The sequence below is a fragment of the Poromitra crassiceps genome (assembly GCF_964638095.1).
Source record: "Poromitra crassiceps genome assembly, chromosome: 29".
Lineage (NCBI taxonomy): Eukaryota > Metazoa > Chordata > Actinopteri > Beryciformes > Melamphaidae > Poromitra > Poromitra crassiceps.
Window position 1 is genome coordinate 9942767 of NC_139641.1, and position 14545 is coordinate 9957311.

Genomic DNA, 14545 nt, shown 5'->3' on the forward strand with positions numbered 1-14545 from the left:
CTACTCTCGCAAACATCTCTCGTTATATTCTAACAGTTTGTTTGGAAGTAATTTTGTTATTTTGTGGTTATGGCCAAAGTGGCTGCCGCAAACCGTTTCATTTCACTTCCTGATCTGCCCCGGCCGCAGACAGACTAATCGTCAAGACAACACTGGCCGATTCACTCGGGGTTCAAGCGAGACTACTCTGCGTTGGTCTCGTCTACTATTAGAGGTAAGATGTGATGCATCGATATTAAATTTAGACTGTTTAATAACAATCGAAAATCTTGCTCATAGCTGCTTTAAGTTGTTTGTTGTTAGTTTACTGTTGTTCTATTGTTAGTCATTTTAGTTTTTTTTGCTGTTATTATTAGTTAATTTAATATTCTAAGTTAAATAGTTCAGTGTTGGAAAAAAACAAAAAAATAAAATGTTTTAAATCTAATAAGTAAACAATTAAGTTGAAACAATTAAGGCTGGTGTCTTAAACTATCTGTCATGAGTTTGGCATTTTATTCAAATAGCATTTTAATGCTTCCAAACCTGGTCTCCCCACTCGTTGATGACGGGCATGTTGATGTCATCTATAAAAATGGACATTTTCTTCCCGGCTGGGGGACCATAAGTGGTCCCCATCCGCTTATCCACATAGCTCTCTACTGTCCTCTAAAGAGAGAGAGAGGAGAGACATACAGACAGACAGACAGACAGACAGACAGACAGACAGACACAGACAGACAGACAGACAGACAGACAGACAGACAGACAGACAGACAGGCAGACAGGCAGGCAGGCAGGCAGGCAGACAGACAGACAGACAGACAGACAGACAGAGAGACAGACAGACAGACAGACAGACAGAGAGACAGGCAGACAGACAGACAGACAGACAGACAGAGAGACAGACAGACAGACAGACAGACAGACAGACAGACAGGCAGACAGACAGACAGACACAGACAGACAGGCAGAGGAAGACAGAGAGGGGCAAGTGAAATGACACGATAGTGTTTCATCTTTTCCACAGATAATCAATAGTGACAGCTTGCTCGATGTGCCTCTTAGACATGTATCACCCTGCTCATTATTAATCACACCAGACACAGGCGATCAATATTACTTCTCAAGTCCAACTCGTGACACGCTGACACCAATGTAGAGCATCCATGGTCCCATTGAAATTCAAAGAGTGAGACTGGAGCAGGTTTAAGTCGAGCTGAACCCAAAAATGATTTTTCTTTTCTTTTAGTTCAAATACCTGGGTATGCAGTGCACCTATTTAATAATGTATGCAAAAAAAAATCACAAAAATCTAATTTCTTTAGTTTTTCACACTTTTTCACATCAAAAGTTCATTTTTCAAGATTTCATTGATAACAGTAATGTACAGTTTGCTGACGTCACCCAGTACTATCAAATTTCTACCCCATTTCAACCAATCATATCACGACATGCAGCTGTCAATCAAATCTTCATTTCCGGATAATTTTCTCTTCCAAATGAAGTAGAAAATGGCGCCTAGTGCCTGTCATCTGGCAGAATTCCTATCCCATAAACTAACTACTAACTTGGCCAATTGTTAGAAACATGAACACAAAACAAAAACTATAATCTCTAAGAATGCAAAGAAATGTAACTGGCTCGTTAAAACGCGCATTCCAGGGATATCGTATTTACAGAAATAGCGTAAAAGGCACGCGCTTGAGAGCGTGGTTGTCAGGGGTCTGCGGGCAGCACCCATTCATCGGATTGTCCGCTCGCTCCGCACGAAGCAGCTGGCTGCCTGGTACTCCGCAGATCCCACTCGCGTAGCACGACAACACGCTGAATCCCACTCGATTTGGGGGTGGAACACGCCATGATTGACCAATGCCAAAGCCAGTCGACAGAATTGTCAAATCAAATCATTGACATGATACTATGACCCGCCTCTCAATTTGTCATCTCAGACAAATTACGTTTTCAGTCTGAAACGGACTGCGACGCACGTGACGATACGGGTTCAGTTCGACTTTAAACTAAAATGAATGGAGAGGAAAGGAGAGTTGTGCCTTATACCTGGAACATGAGTGGCGTCGTAGCAGAGGAGAAGTTGAGAATCTTGCCCACGTGGGTCTCTTGATCGTACTTTGACATGTAGCCTTTGATGATGACGGTCTTGGCCGTTCCTTGCTCTCCGATCAGCAAAACAGCCTATGGAAACGGCATTATGTAAAAAATCAGTCAGTAGCTTCAACAGCAAGAAAAGTCAATACGAGTGATATCTTCCAACCTGAGAATGGAAGAGCCATTATTTCACTGTTACAATGGGCTCTTTCACACACAGATCGCGGTGAAAAAGCAGTTTAGGAGTCCGCAGCCTCGCCACAGAAATTGCTTTCACACAGAGCCAAGCAGCACGGCCACATTCCCGTGCTGCAGTGTACTTTCAGGTGAAATCCCCTGCTCCCGGATTGAAAGGCGAGCACCACTCGCATGGTGGGGGGACTCGCCTTAATATCAAAACGCATGCATCTGCTCCTCAGACCAACTCGCCACAGACAGCTATAGCCCTCTGAAGCTTATTATTATATCCATTAATTTTACCTACTAATGTCAACATCGTTTGAGCATAAAGCCTAACCGCACGGAGCATTCCTCCTGGCGTCCCTGCAGTCATGATTGTATAGGCTTTTTTTTACTTGCACTCGTGCACTTTCTTGCTACATGAGGTGATTTCCCCTGTAATTTTTTTATGAATGAGCTGACCATTCGCACCTTTTCCGGCTCGCTGCGACGACGCTTTCAAGTGGAGGCGGGTTGCCAGGTAACCCGGCGCTGTTACTACCTACCGTCGCGGGACAAAAGGCGCAAAACAATTATCCACCAACGCGCGTTCACGACTTTCACATCGGAGGCGCGAATCCTATTTTCCGTGCATTTTTCGGCTTTCAAGGCCGGTGTGAAAGAGCCTAATGTTTCCCATTGGCTAAAACCCCACCTTGCCCTGTTTGGCGATAGTCTGAATGAGGAAGTCTGTCCTGACGTTGTCCACGTTAGGGACCAAGATAGAGCCGTACTCGGGGGTGACGTCGGACGGGTAAATGTATTCCTCCACTCTGGTGCTCCAGTGGACCCACTGACCTGGCAGGGAAAATACATGTTTCAGCATCGGCATCTACAAATATGTATCAATGCATGCATAGAGACACTGCGTAACGCGTCATCATCAGAAACCACGCCCAAGACGGGGGAAAACACAAACTCCTGTCCAATCCTGGCGTTCTCCTATGTCACGTGCATGGTTGCGTGTTGCACCAAAAGATCGTATATACGGAAGATGAACACTCCAACTTACTTCTTGACAGCTAGATCCACATTTTTCTTCTCGCCAATTCTCAATGGCTTCCTAGTTTTGCTCAGGAGTACAAAAAAACTTTAACTGGTGATTTTTTACATGTGTTGTCTCTATAGAGACACTGCATGTAATAGGCCACGCCCATCACGGGGGAAGAGCTCCGTTCATTTCCACACACCAGCGTAATTTTCCTTGAATTAAACATAGCTAAAAGCTGTTGTGTTGTGGGGCTGCGCAGACAACAAATGTAAAAAAAAAAAAATTGTACTCCAGCCATTGAGAATTGGCGAGAAGAAAAATGTGGATCTAGCTGTCAAGAAGTAAGTTGGAGTGTTCATCTTCCGTATATACAATCTTTTTGTGCAACACGCAACCATGCACGCGACATAGGAGAACACCAGGATTGGAGGGGGGGGGGGGTTCCGTTTTCCCCCGTCTTGGGCGTGGCTTCTGAATGATGACGCGTTACGCAGTGTTGTCTCTATACCATCTGCCGTGACGTGGTAGTCAAACATGGTGTCCTCGCTGTCGAGCGGAGTGTCCGGCAAGTCCAAACGGATGTTGTGGTTCCCTCGGAGCCAGAGCTCCAGCCTCCTCCGGTCGTCCAGCTCCAGCAGAGCTCCGACGCTCCACATCAGGGCGAAGACGTACAGCCGCTCCATGTGCTCCCTGGAGATCTCACCACCCTGCTCCTGTGCAGTAACAAGGCAATGGGCCAAATATTACAGACAAAGTCAATGCTGCACTGAGACGTCAACATGGATTGTTCTAATTACTGTCCTCATGTGTGAAGATTATCCTGCTGAACACTGGTTCGCATTTGAATAAGCTTGTGTTGCCCAGAGACCTTATTTGAAGCATCGCGCCAAAAACCCATTCAAAAATCCCATAGGCAGAAACAGTGAAGAACCGGGAGTGTTAGCATCCATGTTTTCCGGACTCATTCCTGCGGCTCTCTATAAGGATCTGTATGGAACTAGGTATTGTTTTAGATAAGAAGGCTAGTTGAAATAAATATTGCAGGCAGTGAAAATGCCTTCTAGAATTTAGCGGTAGCCCCAGATTTCCCCCCGTTTATTCCCAAATTGTACTTGGCCAATTTCCCCCACTGTCCCGGTCATTGCTCCACCCCCTCTGCCGATCTGGGGAGAGTTGTAGACTATAGTAGGCACATGCTTCCTCCGATACATGTGCGGTTGGTTGCCCCCCGCTTCTTTTCACCTGACAGCGATGAGTTTCACCGGCAGGACGTAGCGTGCGGGAGGATCATGCTATTCCCCCAGTTCCCCTCCCCCTGAACAGGCGCCCCGGTCGACCAGAGGAGGCACCAGTGTAGCAACCAGGACTCATATAGGACATATCATTCAGACCCCACCAGCTTCCCACCCGCAGACATGGCCAATTGTGTCTGTAGGAATATCTGACGAAGCCGGAAGTACCGCTGCCGGGAATTGAACCTACCCACCGTCTCTGCGGTGGGTAGGAGAGTGCTTTTACCTCCACAATACCCAGACACCCCTAGCAGGGGCTAGTTAAGTGATTCATACAGGACATAATACCCAGACACCCCCTAGCAGGGGCTAGTTAAGTGATTCATACAGGACATAATAGCAATGATGGGGTCGATACAGACAACTCAATACGAAACCGCACAGACTATTATAAACTACATCATTTAGAGGACGCAGATGTGATTCAGATGTGTCCTGCTAAACAATATCTACATAATTAAGTACAGGTAATAATACTATCTGAGAAGCAATTGTTTTTCTTACCTGAAAAGTGAAACAATATATTTCTACTTCCCTATACTGTACGCGACACCATGGCAGAGGACCCAGGGGCCAGAACAAAGCAAAATGGGGATGATTAAGGCTATTATAACTTCCCTGGCGGTGCCAATTGGGCTATTCTGTTGAGATTGGATCCAATTTACCTTGGTTTTCCTGCGTGATTGAAAACTTGGCTGAAAAGGAAGTCCTTTCATGGAGGGTTACACACATCTACATCTTCAAATCTAGCAGACCCATATTTCACAACTGATTGATTCCATTCAAAAGAATGTCTTATATCCATTTTAACATCATATTCATTGCCACCACTTTTATGGCAGTGTTCATTTTGTTCAAACTGTGGATACCTCATTTGAAAACGCTTCCACAGTAAGAAGTGATAGTGTGCAGCAGAGATTCCGTTAGCCGGTAATTACCGGCTTTTAGCCAACCAAAATTATGAGTGTATCTCTGCATAACACCGGTATACCGTGCATCCCTACAACATATTAAACAAAAAAAGACTTTTGCCTACTAGTGCAACTTGAGAAGAGGCTAATACGAAAAATAGTGCAATCAGAATGGTTTGGCACTATTTTTTTTATTAAAAAATAAATATATAGATATTTTTCGGTCGGAAATCGACCCATGCCTACTGCACGTCTCATCTCTGGCTTGTCGCAGGTAGGGAACTGGTTCTTAATTTAGATTATTTTTCAAGTTATTTAATTTCACATTCTTGGATGCAAAGAGACATTTAATGTAGGCCCGCCAGTGTCTTTCTTTAGGCTTAATTAAATGGGAATGACACTGTTCAGTTCACAAAATTTGTGAATAGTTCACTATAATAAAATACAAATATTTGTTGGACGATTGGATTTTGTTTTGTTTTTTTGTGTTTTATTGTTTAATCTTAATGGGCCTGCAAACACAAACCAAATTAATTAATTAATCAGGAGCGGTGTGCAGCTCGCTCCCTTTGCACTGCAAGCGCAGACCGCAGTGAATGGTTAGATCATTATTTTGAAATAAATGCCAACTAAAATGATTTAAAATAAAGATTTTGTTTGCTAAAAATATACAATAATATGTTATGAATTTAAAGGTTCCATTCCATGCAAAAGCTGTTTTTACTTCTAAATGCATATATGCTGTTGTCATCCCTCCCTGTAATGAGTGCTCAGAACTGCCAGAGTTGGATTTGTCCCTATCCAGCTCTCTCCTGCGGTCTCCTTCAAGCCACGCCCCTTACACTCTGTTCCCACAGAGGGATAGGTGTTACGTCACAACGCGCCTTTAGCATACTGCGCGCGATCTCTCTCACACAAGCTACCTGCGCCATTTTGTCTATTGTTTGCCATAGCAAGCTGTTTCAGCGCGAGATTCATCATGACCTGATGGTCTGTGCTAACCGTTTCAACAATCTGGGGCAGTACAATCAAGGTTTAGCCACAAAATTAACACTTCTAGCTGGAGCGACGCCAACTGATAGATTTCTCCCTTTTTATTGATAGCCAAACATTTCCTCATTTAAGCACCTAACAATGAAAGCCTAAATTGATAACAGTTCTCTCTCTGCCTGTCAGTGACTTACAAGCATTTCCTCATTGAAGGCCTGTGTGCGATGTTGAGAAAGCATACGTGAAAATGAAACTAAAAATAGGAGCGGGCTGCACACACACACACACACAGCCACCACATGTTTCTTTGAATCTTTTGCTCATAGCTTATTGCTCATATGGAAAAACTGTGGATACTCGAAGGTTTAAAGTTCCTGGAAATAAGGTTATTATTCCAGAACAAAGAAAGTTAAGAATCCACAGTAGAGGGTTTAGCAAAATGAAATTTTAAAGCAATACTTATGTTACAAATATGTTATTAATGATTTTAATATCCTATCATTTATTCTTATTTTCATCTTGAAATGCATATTGTGCTTATATATCCTACTGATTAAATAAGTGTTTTTGACATCTTTTATAAAATGAACTTTAAAACCTGTTCAATAAACCATACAGCCTGTACGATGAACTTTCCCCTAAAAACCATGACCTCTGTACATTTCTGCACCCTGTGCAAAATGGAACATTAAGCTCTTACCCAAAGTTCAGTGATGTGTATTTTTTCCATCGAGGCAGGACAGGTGCCTATTATGTATTTGATGTGGTTTTAACGTCATGGCAACAGCGCTTTTTGCAGAAACGTCTCTGCAGAAAAAGACGTCTGTAAGCTCTTTGAACCCAGACAGGAAAGGAGCTGTGGTAGGTGTCGCTTCCTGCCTAGAGAGACAGGCAGCAGGTCGTTGCTGAGAGGGAGTCAGCCTCTCTCTCATGTGTGCTTTGAACAAGTCCCATATCTGATGTGATTAAATATTAAAAGCATGTATAACTAACTTTTTCCACAGCCATGAAATATTGATCTTCCTCCCCACAAATATATATATTATAAGCCTTAGGTGTATTGATTTAATAAACTTATTTCTTACAAACATATTATGTTTAGTGGTTCCAGTCAAGTATAAAGTTAAAGTCAAGATTGCTTGCTATACAATAAGGGAGATACAGTATATAATATTTAGATAAATATTAGCTTATTGTTACTGCTGCAACTTTAGGTTGGGAAAATAAATATATAGTCAAAATAATAGTCATATTAAAGTTGCATCTGCCGACTGAATTGACAGGTGGTCGTCAAATTAGTTGATAAATGACAATTGCTAATTGATAAGAGTTTCCTCATCCTAGTTAAAATAAGGGTGAGTTTTTCTCTGGTTCGAGTGAGAAATACCCTCTTACTCTGGTTACATCCTTATAAGGGTGGTTACAGACCAAGAGGCAGTAAGTTTGAACTGTATGACAATTATTCCAGCTTCAGACTAATATAGTTGAATTTGATCCTATCTAGGATGTAGATTAGATTACCTAGTCTAAGGTAACCATAGATAATGTGTTACAGGATATTAATAGAGAAAATAGCTAAATTAGCTGACCCAAATTATAGGAGTTAAAATAGGAAATAAAATAAGTGACTAGTATTCAGTAAAGGTTAGTGCATGCTGAAGTGCCAGGTCACGTGACGTGGGCCTCGTGGTGAGGAGGAGCCATCGGGGAGGAACATCTGCTATTACCAGAAGACAACGCCCCCAAGGAAATGATGATCGACCCATGTTCAAAAGTTGATATAAGCTCATACCCAGGGAGAGAGCAGGGTCTTTTTCAAACGTCTCTTTCTTCATCTGAAAAATTTCAGCTGCTAGGAAGAACCAGAATCTGACCCGGAGATCTCTGCATTGGTAATCTGTATCACACTTGATTGGCTCTGTATCATGATTTATGCAATATATTCTATATAAAATAATATTCTAAATATCAGAATTGCTTGTCATATTGGTTTTTCATATATCTGGAATTTATTGGATACGCTGGAAAGGTATTAACATCTGTCAACACCTTCTGACCGGTGCGGTCAGTTCTGTCCAGATTGGACCTGGCACCGGAAAATCCTTTCCCTTCAAATGGTGACGCCCGACGCGATTCCAGAGACACTCCAAACAGCATTCTGACCAGCATTCGGAGAACAGTGGTTTAACAAATCCCGGGAAAACCATCAGAATAAGGTAAAGCAGATAACCTTTTTAATAAAATATCTGTAATTGGCTATTTCTAAAAATATTGTTATCCCTACTGGATTCCACAAATGCTGTAAATATCAACCAAATTTAGGAAAAGATACAGAGCTTTTCAGACACGGTTGGATCCGGTGAGGGTTCGAGTCCCAAGACCGGCATGCGCGTGTGAGGAATATAGACCAAGACCACAGCCCAAACAGGTTGGAATCCTGTCGAAAAGCAGAAATAAGTAGAGACTTTCTGCCTAGGAAGACGTTGCGAGCTTCCTAGAAAAGAACCAAGGCTGGGTATCCAGGCCCGCTTACAGAATCGGCTAGGGAGGGGGATTGGGCCCCCCCGAACCTAGCCGCTAACAGGCGGCGGCGGACCTGCGAAGGTCTGAGGGCACGTTAAATCGTAATATAGTGCTGGGGAGATGACTGAAGGGCCCCCGTGTCTTGAAGTATGAATGAACATACTGCTGTGGTACCGTCTAGTCGGCGTGTGTGTCGCATGTAGGTGTGTGGACAACACGTGGTACGTGGATGACAGTCCACACCTAGCAGAGTGGGCTTCAGGGATAGGAGTCACTCTGTGAACAGGCTAGGCAGATGAAAACGTGTCAAAGTTCCTATGCCCATAGCAAAGTGGGGTAGGGATCAGACCGTCGGCTTCCAACCGGGTGGCCAATCACCACTACGGGATCCACCTTAGAGGTGGGTTGGCGGTCGCTATCGATCTGGGTCATCTGCCGGTTGGGTCGCAGATGGCAGTAAGACCATGTTGGACTGAATGTCAATGTGGCCGCCGCGCTCAGCTCAATGTACAGTCAGGCCACTACAAGCCAAAAGCGAATGAGTTAGTAGGCGAGTAGTGCTCCTGTGATCGGGGTTTTTGAAAAGAAAACACCGGGAAGCAGGAGACTGAAGATGGCTAAGTGGGGTTGTCGAGGCAGCACACTTGAGTCAGCTTCAGTGGAACGGGGTCTAGCCTGGGACTGCGCCCTGGGAGAGGGAGGTCTAAAGGACTCAAGCGGAGTTCTAGACCTCTGAGATTACCGGAATCACAGAGGAGCGAAGTATATCGGGTTAGAAGTCCCGTTTCAAGCGCGTGTGAGGGGAACAATTTTCTCAAGACCATAGCCCAAGACCGAGCGCGTGTGAGGGAATTCATTTTCTCAAGACCAGTAGCCTTAAAAAGGATTGGCGTATCCTAATTAACATTTGTAGTAAGAGTTGTTTGGGAAACTGTGGGGGCTGGGTCGTCTGCAGCAGCAAATTCAACCGTTAGGACGGTGCTCTGCAGATTTGTGTGGAAATTGTGGGGTGGATAGTGTGTTATATCGAGTACTGTCTCAAAAGGAGTAACATTGTGCTGATTTAAGTGGGAAACTCCCTTTTTTGCAGCGCTACAGGTTATCTGTAGTAGAAGCTTCTGCAAGATTATTTCAGTACACTGGCTGAAACAGGACCACTCCACCTTTGAGACAGTAGTATCGGAAATTGCATTCAGTACGAAATCATTTCCTCTCTGGCAGTACATTTCTCATCAGGAAGAAGCACAGAAAAGTGTACCAAGTAATAAAATGGTGAAGACAAAGTCAACATTTGGAGAAAAGTGGAGCTCAATAGTTAAATATATACTTATGTCTACTCCACTAAAACAGAGAAAGAAATTATTGTCCCAATTGGAGGAGCTTAAGGTGTTACACCAAAAACGAGGGGATTTCCCGGGAGATTATGAGAGAGGCAGAGGGATCGATCAGATCCTGAGAAGAATTTGCAAGGAAAAAGGTGATATAAAGTTAGAATCTATCACTAAAGCAGAGTGCGCAGGTTTGTTCACAAAGAGAGGTCTAGCTAAAAAGGCAGCTATACAAACCGACACTCATGCCCTATATTTGAAAGTGCTGATGGCCCATAACGATGTCAAGAGTCGAGAGGAGAAGCGCCCTGCCACTTCCATGTTTTCTGATCCATCAACACCAGATGCAGATTTGGTGGCAAAATTTAGAGAGAAATTTGCTGAAGAGGAAATTAGACAGAAGAGGGGAATGTATCCACTCCTGTCTGAGACTTTTCCCCCACCGTACGAGGAAGGGATTCAAGCCCCCCTGGTCTCGTTTTCAGGTCTATTAGACATCAAAGGAAAAGTGGAAATAAATGCAGAAGGAGAGACAGAAAAAGAGGAAACCCTAAGAGAGAGAGAGGAATTAGCCTCACTAATCTTAGAGGATGATAGAAAGAGGAAGATGAAACAGCTGGACCGCAGACAACAGGCAGTAGATGAAAAGATTTCAATATTGAAAGCGCAGATGAGACAGCAAGGAGTGTTCAAGCGTCGGCTGAGTGATGAGGCAGGAAGTGTAAACAGCCGTAATGGAAGCGTTCAAATTCCCCTATTTTCTCCTTTTACCGGTTCATGTGAACCACATGTCAATTCAACCAGGAGAGAGGCCATGAGTGAGGTCTCAATACAGCAGGAATATCATTCCCAAGGAGAAGAGAAGGAAGAGAGGAGAAGATGTGATGAGTTGAGAAGAGCTTTGATGGAGCGCACACAGAGAGAGAAAAAGAGAGAGGCGTGTGTAGGGGGTGAAATAGGGGAGGACTCAGAATGGAGCAGTGATGAGGGAGGAGTTGTAGGAGGACAGTGCAGCAAAGACCTGATCTATTACTCAGATGGGGGGAAGGGGGAGAAAGAAGAAAAGAGAGAGGAAGCAGTGCGGTTCAAAGGAGTCATGAGGAGGGAGCCTAGGTCTAGAGTAACAGGCCCACACGTCAACCACTCAATGACGCTAAGGAGGAAGAGGGGGAGGGGACCAGCAGCACATGGGCAGGAAACAGAAAGTAAACCTTCACTTCAGGCACCTCTAATGGTGAATGCACAGAACCCAGGGGGAGTTTTGATCTACACACCATGGGCTATCAGAGACCTGAGCCTATTGGTAGATGCTTTGCCCAGTTTGAGACAAGGGGCTGCCCCCTGGCTGAGGGAGCTAGAGAAAAAGACTGCAGCCTCGCCTCTAGCTATGGCGGACATGCGAGCCCTAATTATGCAATGTGCCGGAGCAGGCGACCTCCAGCAGGTAGAATGCATTGCGCAGACCACACTAATCCCTGATGGGACAGCATTCGGCCCGAGCAGACAGGCATGGGGAAAGGCCCTCCGTGAGAAATTCCCGACCACCGCAATGTCCGCTGTAGTAATGTTCGAATGCAAGACGGATGAGTCACCCGAAGACTATATGGCCAGAATTAAAGAGAACTGGGAGACTCAAACAGGAATTAACTTGACACATGACGGACACAATGCCACAATGTTCAGAGGACAGGTGTTATCCAGCCTGCCCACTCCAATTAGAGACAAAATGGAGAGCGTACCCGCTCTCCACAAACAGCCGTTTGGCATCTGGGAAGATCATCTGTTACACTTTTTAAAAGAGGCAAAAAAGATAGCGATAAAAGATCAAAGTGACATAAAAGAACTCCAGACCAGACTGCTTAAGATGCAAATAAAAAATGAGGAATTAAAAGCCACAGAGGGGAAAGAGAAAGGGAAGAAAAAGGGCGCAGACGGTGTGGAGAAAGACCAAACACCTGAACCAATGATGGCTCAGCAGGGGTCATATTATTATGGGCCACCACAAAGGCAATACAACCCAGGAAATGGGGAGGGCCGGCCTCCAGTACTCGGGGTCTCCACCTGGTGACCTTTGCTGCTATAAACTGGAGGCACGGTTTACTTTATTTTGATGGTTGAATTAATTTGATTCATCGGTCTGGGTGGGTTGATTAAATGCTGGGTTAGGAAGTTCTGCATAGACACATAGCGAATAACTGACATACGAAATGTTTGCTTAGTTGACCAATTGCCGAATGAAGGCTTCGTTGAGTAACTTGAGAATTCCCTCTGTTATCTCTATAAAAGAACTAACACAAACCCAGGTAAGATACACCAACATTTTTCCGTTTGAGATGAGCGACACATAGCTAAATTTACACTTGGATAAGGGGAGAGGTTTCAAAATTTTGTCTATGAAATAAAACAATGACTTTTTCAGGACGGACTGTTCTGGGGTGCATTTGAAGTACGTGAAACAATGTTAACTGTCACTGTTCCATCTAGAGGTCTTGCCAGCCTCAATGCACACAAGTGAACTGGGAGGTCTAGCCAGCCTCCATGTAGAGCCCTCACACACAGACATGTCACAAGCCCACAAAGTCAGTACATTGAAAGCGCTGTAAGCTTTAAAATGCACTCTCAGGAGCCATCTAGCCTAAGAGCGTCAGTCATTGCAACCAAATGTAAATGATTGGGGAGGGTACTCACATTTCAAACATAATCTGCCGGAGAGACTTATTGTACTAATGACTCGTAATTAAAATAGTTTGTCTGAAAACAGGGAACTTTCACACAAGCACTACACTTAAGCTAGTTCAGTAAATGACTAGAGAGAAAAATCAGTGTCATGTCATGGAGTGATATTATATTTGTTATAGGTTTGTGTTGATTCTTTTTGAGATCACAAATTCCGATCTTTTGACTCCAATTTTAAGGTGCAGCTTTTATTTTTACATAATGGGGATCTAAGCAAACTCAATGATCCAAGCAAATTTTCATGCACTCATTGTATAAATTGGGACAAGAGGGCGGAGTTTGGGAACTGGGGTATGGGAAGAAATAGTATGACAAATTAGGAAAAGTTAGCTGATGATAAGTCAAGTGTGTTGATGTTGAGATTGACTGTCTATTTTTATACACAGGAGGCGGAGGCTTCGGGGAAGCCGGGAGACTGAAAGATTACCTAAGACTGTTAGTTTGGTGGACCACAGACGCCCCGAAAAGATGGATTCCTTCCCTCCTCTCCCCGCACTGTCCACTATTTTTCAGACGGCATGAGCATTAAAGCTGCCGATTTTAATATTTCCTCCAGGATAGACATTGTAACAGTTATGTTTAAATTACAGTGCTATTGGAGTACATGCTAGGTTACAGAGTGAGAGGAAAATCAGTGGGTTGCTGTAGAGGTTTTACACCTCTAGGGGAGGTGTAAAAAGAGGGTTTGATAGATTTCTCCCTTTTTATTGATAGCCAAACATTTCCTCATTTAAGCACCTAACAATGAAAGCCTAAATTGATAACAGTTCTCTCTCTGCCTGTCAGTGACTTACAAGCATTTCCTCATTGAAGGCCTGTGTGCGATGTTGAGAAAGCATACGTGAAAATGAAACTAAAAATAGGAGCGGGCTGCACACACACACACACACAGCCACCACATGTTTCTTTGAATCTTTTGCTCATAGCTTATTGCTCATATGGAAAAACTGTGGATACTCGAAGGTTTAAAGTTCCTGGAAATAAGGTTATTATTCCAGAACAAAGAAAGTTAAGAATCCACAGTAGAGGGTTTAGCAAAATGAAATTTTAAAGCAATACTTATGTTACAAATATGTTATTAATGATTTTAATATCCTATCATTTATTCTTATTTTCATCTTGAAATGCATATTGTGCTTATATATCCTACTGATTAAATAAGTGTTTTTGACATCTTTTATAAAATGAACTTTAAAACCTGTTCAATAAACCATACAGCCTGTACGATGAACTTTCCCCTAAAAACCATGACCTCTGTACATTTCTGCACCCTGTGCAAAATGGAACATTAAGCTCTTACCCAAAGTTCAGTGATGTGTATTTTTTCCATCGAGGCAGGACAGGTGCCTATTATGTATTTGATGTGGTTTTAACGTCATGGCAACAGCGCTTTTTGCAGAAACGTCTCTGCAGAAAAAGACGTCTGTAAGCTCTTTGAACCCAGACAGGAAAGGAGCTGTGGTAGGT

General features: G+C 43.5%; 2 protein-coding genes across 2 annotated transcripts in view; both read right to left on the reverse strand.

Moving 5' to 3' along the window:
• The window catches only part of LOC310800169 (dynein axonemal heavy chain 5-like), a gene marked incomplete at both ends in the record, with an annotated part of 678223 nt that overhangs the window by 536149 nt on the left and 127529 nt on the right, over nt 1-14545 (reverse strand). The window lies entirely within an intron of this gene.
• LOC310800254 (dynein axonemal heavy chain 5-like) overlaps nt 1-14545 on the reverse strand; it is a gene marked incomplete at both ends in the record, with an annotated part of 158174 nt that overhangs the window by 21972 nt on the left and 121657 nt on the right. Inside the window, 4 exons of the mRNA XM_083662832.1 lie at nt 526-648; nt 2041-2175; nt 2963-3105; nt 3807-4011. Coding sequence (XP_083518958.1) covers nt 526-648; nt 2041-2175; nt 2963-3105; nt 3807-4011 — 606 coding nt within the window. The remainder of the gene's footprint in view (nt 1-525; nt 649-2040; nt 2176-2962; nt 3106-3806; nt 4012-14545) is intronic.